Genomic DNA, 8,940 nt, shown 5'->3' on the forward strand with positions numbered 1-8,940 from the left:
TCAACAAGATGGAACTTACTATGATTCGAGCTAATATTGAGGAGGATAAGGAGGCTACTATGGCTAGATTTATGAATAGCCTTAATCATGATATAACTCATATTGAGGAATTACATCATTATATAGAGTTGGAAGAGATGGTGCATATAGTCATAAAAGTGGAGAAACAACTTAAACGAAAGGGTACCAATTAGCAAAGCCGATTATTAAGCCCTTCAAAACCTTAGAAACCTAATTGGAAGGTTAACACTAGGGGTGATCCATCACATATGATATGAACCTCAACGAAGTAGAAAGCAACCCAGAAAACTAAAAATCAGGTTTGATAGAACCTTGATCCAGAGATAACCGTATACCTATGAACCAAAGGTATTGGAAAAAGACTTGGACCTAAAGATATCCTTGTATCTAAGAATCCTAAGTATGTGAATGACATCACAAAGCCAGTTAATCTTCAATAAGTTAGTGTACGATCTTTGTCCCTGCAAAAAAAGTTTTTTTTCCACAAACAAACAAAAGAAAAACTCATGTTTATTCTCCAACATGCTGTTGAAATTTGCAGCGAAAAAAATATAATATAGTCTCCTCTAACTAACCCTAATGGAATCCTTTTGGGTTGCAAACTAATGGGCCTAAACTAGTAATCAACTAATATAAGTTTAATAATGAAATAAACTCTTAAACAATGTATAATAGGCCAAAACAAACCCAAATTAAAAATAATTATTCAAAAATAAATAAAATAATAAAAAAAGTCTTTATACTAAAATTCGTCCAAGTAGCCCGAATATCTAATTTTCGCATATTCTTGGCAAATTTTCAGTCCTGACTTCAAACACGTCATTTCCAGCCTAAATTGAATCGTAACAATATTCCACATGTAACTCCAAATATGTCACAAACAGTATAAAAACGTCTAGTATGATAAATTTGACAAGATTTGTCTAGTAACTTTGACCCTTTTAAATAATATGTTCCTGAACTCCATTTGATCTAAAAATTTACCAAAATATAGTTCCATATGTCTAGTATCTTCCTGTAAGATTTCAGCTCGTTCCAATCTACGGTTTGAGATATATGTCTCATCTCATAAAAATAATCAGCAGACATTTTAAAGCTAAATTCGGACCTAACTGGGTTCGTATGAACATCATAATGAGGAAGGCAAGACCAAATACTTTAGAGAGAAGAACAACACCTTGGTCGCTGTTAAAGGTAACAATGTTACCCCTATTTCTCATAACTGTGACATTAAATGTTTTTGTTGTCCGGGTTTTGGTTATGTTGTTTCACAATTTCCAAACAAAAGAGTCATAGTTATGAAAGCTAATAATAAGGTTGAGACTGATGGGGAGGATCAAAAGAAGAAGATCTTATCATTAGAGGATGATGTTTGTGTTGAGTATTCGGTTGAGGGAGAGGCACTTGTGGTAAGGAGAACACTGAATATGCATGTCAAGGTGAATGATTCGGAAGGTCAGAGGGAGAACATATTTCATATAAGATGTCATGTTCATAATAAGGTATGTAGCTTAATTATAGATGGTGGTAGTTGCATTAATATAGCTAGTATTGAATTGGTGAGAAAGTTGAACTTATACGCTACCAAACATCTCATGCCTTATAAATTACAGATGTTGAATGATGGTGGTGAAGTGAAAGTGAATAAGTAGGTTTTGGTTGTTTTTTTCATTGGTAAATATTATGATGAAGTGTTATGTGATGTTGTATTAATACAAGCTAGTCACTTGTTGCGTGGTTGACCATGGTAGTATGATAGAAGAGTTATACATGATGAAGTGACAAATATATATTCCTTTGAGATAAATAGAAGACCTATAACTCTTGTGTCTTTGACACCTAAGCAAATATATTCAGCAACTAAAATTGAAGAAAAAGAAGATGGTTGAAAAGGAGAGTTTGTATATCATGGGGGCCTTCTTAGCTAACAAGGCTCTTCTTAGTTTTAATGATGATGATAATCTTTTGTTTGCTACTAATTTTTTGACATTAGAATATATTTTCCATGATATAGATTCAAGGTTGAATCTTTTTAAAGAAGGGGAGGATGATACGAACCAAGTCAGGTTCAAATTCGACCTTAAAATATATGCTGACTAGTATTGCGAAACCAGGCATATCTCTCAAATTGTACATCAAAACTAGTTGATATTTTATCATGGAACTATATTTTGTAAATTTTAAGTTCCAATGGAGTTCGGGAACATATTATTTCAAAGGGTCAAATTTACTAGACAAATCTTGTTAAATATGTCAAACTAGACCTTTGTGTACTATTTGGGACATATCTAGAGATACAAGTGGAATTGTCTTACGATTCAAGTTGGGATGAAAACTAGACATCCCAAGCTTTCCAACCATATATGTGATTCCCAGTAATTCATCTAGACGAGAGAGAACGACGTGTTTGAAGTCATGACTGAAACTTTGCCAACAATGTGCAAAAATTAGATATTCGGGCTACATGGAGGAATTTTAGCATGATGAATTTGTTTTTATTATCCTAATTTATTTATTTAATATTTAGTAATTATTTTTAATTTAAGTTTGTTCTAGCCCATTAGATATTATTTAGGAGTTTATTTTATTATTAGACTTATGTTAATTGATTATTAGTACTATACTTAATAAGACAAGTAACATGTGGAGTCATCTAGGTGTATGCAAAAAAAAAAAAAAAACTTGTGATTAAATGGAAGGAAAAAAAACTTTGGTTCTAGAACCTAAGCCTAAAATAAAGATGGATGACAAGGGAGAGGAAAATTTTATGACTATTAAGCTGATAGGTTATAATTATGATGAGTGTATAAAAGCTTTGAGAAAAATTATTATACTTGATGCCTTTTTAACTTTGAAGAAACCATGGATTTAAATCATTTTTTTCTGGTAATGCAACCTCGATTTGATGTTCCTTCTCCTTTAATGATTTGGAGATTGTTTGAAAATTCATGTAGATGAGAAGATAAAATTAAAGAAATCTCTTAAGGGTCAATAGGTATATTTAACAACTAATAACTGGATATTAATTCAAAATATTAATTATATGTGTTTGATTACTTGAATAAAAAAAAAGTTAAACTTTTATCAAATTTCTAATCATAAAAGTAAAATAATTGACCAAACAACTAGGAGTAATATGTTGAAATGAGAATTTAGTAAAATGTTAACAGTTACCGTATACAATGGAAGTTGCACGTTGTTCTATGTATACTTTTTTTTTTCCGCCAACACAGCCATCACATAATTACATCTTTTCATTTTATGTTTACTTTTGATTTGAATTAACATAAGAAATGGAGCAACTTAATAATTATTATATTGAATTCTCTACGTAATATTAGTAGTAATTAGTTTTGTATTTTATTTTATCCTAAAATCAAGCGCGGATTGCTTGCTACAATCCTAAAATATTAAAAAATGAATGAATGAATGAGAGCGAGTTAGCCCTTTGGGCCTTTCCAATTCAAGAAGAAAAGGCATCATGGTATAAGCAAGTTTCCTGAACATAAGACAACTCTTTTTTGTTGGTTTCACTTTTTCAAAAAATGATTTATTTATAAATTGACGACATCTACGAATTAATTGATTTATTTTTATTTTATCATGTTCACAAGAATATATACTATTATCATTTAAATTACATGAATTTTTTTAAAAACAATTATTAAAATTTTGGTAGAGTTTTTTTTATATTTTTAATATCAATTCATCAACTCAATCAATTTTCACAACCTACAAATAAAATTTCAACATATTCCGATCATTCAGGACTTTCATATTTATATATTACCATTAACACAAGAATAACTTCTTTTTCTTCCATACTTCCTCAAGCAAATCAATTATTATATTATTTCAAAATATTTCAAATAATAAGACAATTAACTTAGTAGTTACGACTAAAAACCAACACATATTCATATTGATGTAAATTGAACTTAAAACCTAGTCTAAATATTTATAGTCATATGGGTTTAAAAGAAACTAATGAAGATATATCATCTATATTTAATTTAGATTCGTACACTACTTGATTACAAAATTATATTATATAATAAAATATGCATTAATTTCATAAAATTACAAATGCGATAGTCACTACTTGTTATGATGCTATGAAGTACCTAAACTTTATATAATACTTAGTATAATTAGTTTATACACAAGGAACATTTACTATTATTACTATTATATGTAATTATTCTCAATTCATACAATTCACATGATTTAAAAACGCAATATCTTCTCTTGCTAAACCAGCACTTGTTCCATTTCTACATTACAAATTTCTCTAATTGCTCATTAACCAGGGCACTAGTCTCGGTAATCTCAAGGACTAATTTCTCCAATTTCTCATTAATCAAGGAACCATCTCATTTACTAGGAACCAAAATCTCTCATTAATCATGAAATCCATATTTTCATTTGCCCATTAACCAGGGTATTAATCCCATTAACCAAGGAATCAATAATTTTTTCTGTCCATTTACTAGGGCACTAGTCCCATTAACTAAGGTAACTAGTTTCTCAATCACCAATTAATTAGGACACTAGTCTCATTTACCAAGGTAACTAGTTTCTTCAACAATTTATTATTTGTCAAATAGGTTACTATACATTTAAGGAAGAATTACAAACACGGTTAAGTAATGCTCTAGTTATAAGATGTCGAGCACCTACCTGATATCTAAATGCATGAAATGATCCTCTGCTGCTAAGAAAAACAATATATCATTTTTCATTCATTCATCATAAAAATCAATTTTATTTTTCATATAGATTTTAAATTCTTAATGACATACACTCATTCAATCACAAAACTAAAATCATACATAACTATTAACTCTTTCAAATTAATAAAACATTCATGCTTACGTAGAAATTTATATTTCCTAACTTACTTTACATAATAAGCATACTTTTAATTTAATTTTTATTTACCAAGTCATCTTTTTAATTCTCTTATTCTTCATACTCACATTTATATACTCATCACACAATAATCGAAACTTTTAAAACTATGATTTATAATAAAAGTCCCCTAAATGACCTGTCTTGAGGGTCTTATTTTTTTTTATTCATAAATCCATTTTTCATCTCAAAACTCCTACTCAACGTCTATTTTACATTTCTATAATCCAACTCATAATCCTAGTCATATTTCTCACCAAATTCTTCTCCTTTATAATTTCAAGTTCATTAAATATTTAATCACAACTAAATAAATTTATTAAATCCATTCTAATCCACCATAAATACATCAATACATATTAATTTCACTAAATTACACAAACATTTATTAAATTTCAATATTCCTCATTTTTATCCAAAATAGTCATCCTAGTTATCTCTAAAACACCCAAATTGTTTTTTAATAATTCATTATTTACATCATCTATAACTTATTCTTTACAATCACATCAATTTCACAACTTTCCCAAATTTTCTCCTAAGAAGCCTAATTCAAAAATCTAAGAATTATGCCTTAAATCCATATCCTTTTATTCAAAATTGTTTTAATGAACTTAGAACTTACCCGACAATAAAATGGATTTTGAAAGCTAACCAGTTAAAGTTTTTTTTTCCCACCCCTTCAGTTTTTCTCCTCTTTGCCTCGAGTTAAAGCCTTGATTTTCTACTCTCCCTCACATAGTTTCCTCTTAAATCTTTAGTTGATGAATTGGTTGGTATTTCACACTTCCTAACTTATAAATCTTACTCAATTTCTATTTTTCTCTCAAGAATTTTTAGTGTTTAGCTCTCACAATTCTTCTCTCTTTCTCTTCTTTATTTCTAGTTCAAATGATCATTTTACCCTTAATAAGCTTTTTTAACTTTCTGATTGATTGTCAATATCTTTGCATAGCTTTCCCAAACTTGGATTATTCTGAAATTTTACCCTACCGCAAATCAACATGTTACAAGACTTCTTAAAAAAAATTTGCTCGATCCAACGGTCGGATAAAAAATTAAACTTGATAGCGTAAAACCGGTCCTAACGTAATTTTACACAAAAAAATTGAATTTCTTGTTTCATCATTCTATATATCGTATTAATTATTCCACTAAATCCTTAGGATCATCATCTTATTTTTAAATATATTTATTTTACCTTTTCACCCTTAGATTCATTTCCGACTTATCACTGTTTGATTTTTAACCAATATTTCCACCATTAATTTTTAATATCCATTTATGCTAATTAGAAATCGCAATATTGCTTTAACACTATAAAAAATTTAACAAGGGTTTACAAAGCAGATGTAAATTATTTAACTACCTCTCAGAATTGTAAAAAAAAATCCCAGTTTAATGCAGTCTCTAATGTTTCAGTTGTTCCCGGAGAAAAAGAAAAGAAAGAGTTCCTTGGAAATCACCATTGCATCTCTCTCATTATCTACTGCGAGAAAAAAGACATAAAATGACTACTCTTTGTTTTAACAGATCTCGCCAACTGCACTCAAAATCCAGTTCCGTGCTCAGTAGTCACTTGCCCTCTTTCTTTCCCGCAGCTTTAGCTTTCCCTTCCGTTTTTTTACACACAACAATCCCACAAAAGAAAGACCTAACCCATAACTCATGATCTAGTCAAAATTCAATTTAATTTTTTGAAAAAGTAAGACATCACTATTTTAAATTGATTCGAGTCATCCCCTGAAGCCATGAACTTTGTATTTATCGCAAGAAACGAGGGGTGTTAAATAAAGTAAAAGCAGAAAAAAGAAAAAGAAAATCAGAGAATCACCATACCTATAATAATCGCAAAAAGATAAAGGTAATGAATAGAAAACTACGAGATACAAAGCAAATGTCGTCACCCCCCGAAACCAAACCGCAAGCCGGGGAGTGACAAAAATAATTTAACCAAAAAATGTGAAATTAAAAATATATCAGATGTGATGAGCCCGAAATAATTAAGAGAACATGGGGGACAAAAGATTAAAATAATAATATTACAGAAGTAATATGATGAAAACATCTTCTCCCTCTCTCTCTCTAGAAGATCAAAGCAAGCAGACCCCATCCCAATGCCAAACCTCCTGCCATCTTCTGCAAGCATCTTATTGTTTCCGCTCCACTCTGTTATATTCAATAATTGAGTAAATGTCAAATTACTCAATTTCGCTTCAATCATGATATATAAAGATCTAAATTGAATGGAGGTTCAATTTAAAAAAAAAAAATGATTGGGTCTTCTGAAATATAATCAAGAGTTGTCGGCCGGTGAGCCACTCGTGCCAATGTTTGACAAGAAGCCCAGTGACCGGCTCAATTTTAGGAAAACATAAACGAGATCTCATTACAAGCATTATCGTTCTCTTTTCCGACAACAAAGATCTTTCCATTTTAATTAAATTAGGGTTGGTTTTATAGTTCGAATTTAAAATCTTCGGAGCCCATGCTTTAAAGTTATAAAACTAAACAACATTATGTTGAAACAAATGAATTATTCATTTTCAAATTAAAAAATTGCTAAATCATTGGGCAAATATTTTCAAACGTGTTTTTTAAGAATGTTTTTTTATTAAAAATATATTAAAATATTAATTTTTCAAAAAAAATAATATCATAAATAAACAAATAAAAAATATCGATTTAATATTTTTTTTAAATAAAAACAGGTTGAACTGCAATAAATTTACCTAGCACATGACAATTATATATTAATTAAATATCAATTTCAATACCATTAAAAAAAAAAACCTTAAATTAGATCTAACTTGCTGTGTTTTTATGATTTAAGTTCTAGATCTATGCCAAACATTTCCCTATCAAACATGTTAAATAAGATTGCTCATAAATAAAGATGAAATGATGACTTACGTTGTCAGAGAGAGAAGGACCAGGAGAGACAGATTCAGCACTAGGTCCAGGGGCCTCCGTTGGTGGTGCTGGTGGGCTCAACAATGCCGGACCAGGAGCTGGTGCTTGGTGCTTCTTTGGCTTCTTTTTACTATGAGAAGGAGCAGGGACCTCTGCGGTCGGTGGAGCAACTGGAGTGCTTGCCGGTGGAGCACTAGTTGGGGAAGCAACAGGCTCAGGAGACGGAGGAGATTTTGCTGGTGGAGAACTAACAGGAACTGGAGTCGGTGGGGAGCTAACTGGAGTCGCGGATGGAGGTGGTGTGGCCAATGGAGCCGCAACTGGAACTGAAACCGTCTGTTTCGGTGGAGAAGCTGCTGGTGTTGCCGCAGGTGGTGATGATACGGGAGCTGGTGTTGTAGGTTTTGTTGGTGCTGCTACTGGCACGGCAGGAGTTGTTGGAGTCGCGGGAGTTGATGTCGGTGTCGCAGCCGGTGCTTGACCACCGACACCGGCGATAATAATGCACAGCAGTGCCAATCCAAGCATGCCATTCCGATCCATTTTTTAAGAGAGAAGAGAGGTGGAGGATGCGAGAATCGAGAATGAGAACTTGGTGATGTAGGCTGGCAGCAATAGAAGTTCTGTATATATAGGGCCCATTAGTAAAACGCAACGGTCATGATTTGGTAGATCTAGATCGTTTTTTAATAAAAAGGGCCCACTTTAGTAGCCGTTTGATAAACATATTAAATAAGGCAAATTATTAATCAAGTTTCTATTTAAATCCCCATCTATAGAAAATTATAATCGCACCCTTATTTTTGTCACAACTCAAATCCAAGGCTTTCATCTATATACACCTATTGATTTCTACCATTGAACTTGCATATTCATAATTACATAGTACTCCTGTTTTTCTGTTTTATATAATGAATGTTGAGGGGGAAAAGTGCAACTATATGTAAAAGGACTATAATACCCTTATTATGAGGCAAAGGGAAAAACTTGAGAAACAAATAAGAAAATGGAATGTTTGATATAAAAAGTAATAATACAACACATACATATATTATGTCACTATTCAATATTAATTATTTTTATATCAAAACAAGA

At 31.1% G+C, this 8,940-nt stretch overlaps 1 protein-coding gene across 1 annotated transcript; it reads right to left on the reverse strand.

Moving 5' to 3' along the window:
* Positions 1-6,754: 6,754 nt before the first annotated feature.
* On the reverse strand, positions 6,755-8,455 carry LOC18099567 (lysine-rich arabinogalactan protein 18). Its single transcript, XM_006383482.3, has 2 exons — positions 7,846-8,455; positions 6,755-7,101 (listed from the first exon to the last, which is right to left on the reverse strand). The coding sequence occupies exons 1-2, from the start codon at positions 8,386-8,388 to the stop codon at positions 7,018-7,020; spliced, it is 627 nt and encodes a 208-aa protein (XP_006383544.3). The 5' UTR covers positions 8,389-8,455; the 3' UTR covers positions 6,755-7,017.
* Between the last annotated feature and the right edge of the window lie 485 nt (positions 8,456-8,940).

The sequence above is a fragment of the Populus trichocarpa genome, chromosome 5 (assembly GCF_000002775.5).
Source record: "Populus trichocarpa isolate Nisqually-1 chromosome 5, P.trichocarpa_v4.1, whole genome shotgun sequence".
In the NCBI taxonomy this organism is placed as follows: Eukaryota; Viridiplantae; Streptophyta; class Magnoliopsida; order Malpighiales; family Salicaceae; genus Populus; species Populus trichocarpa.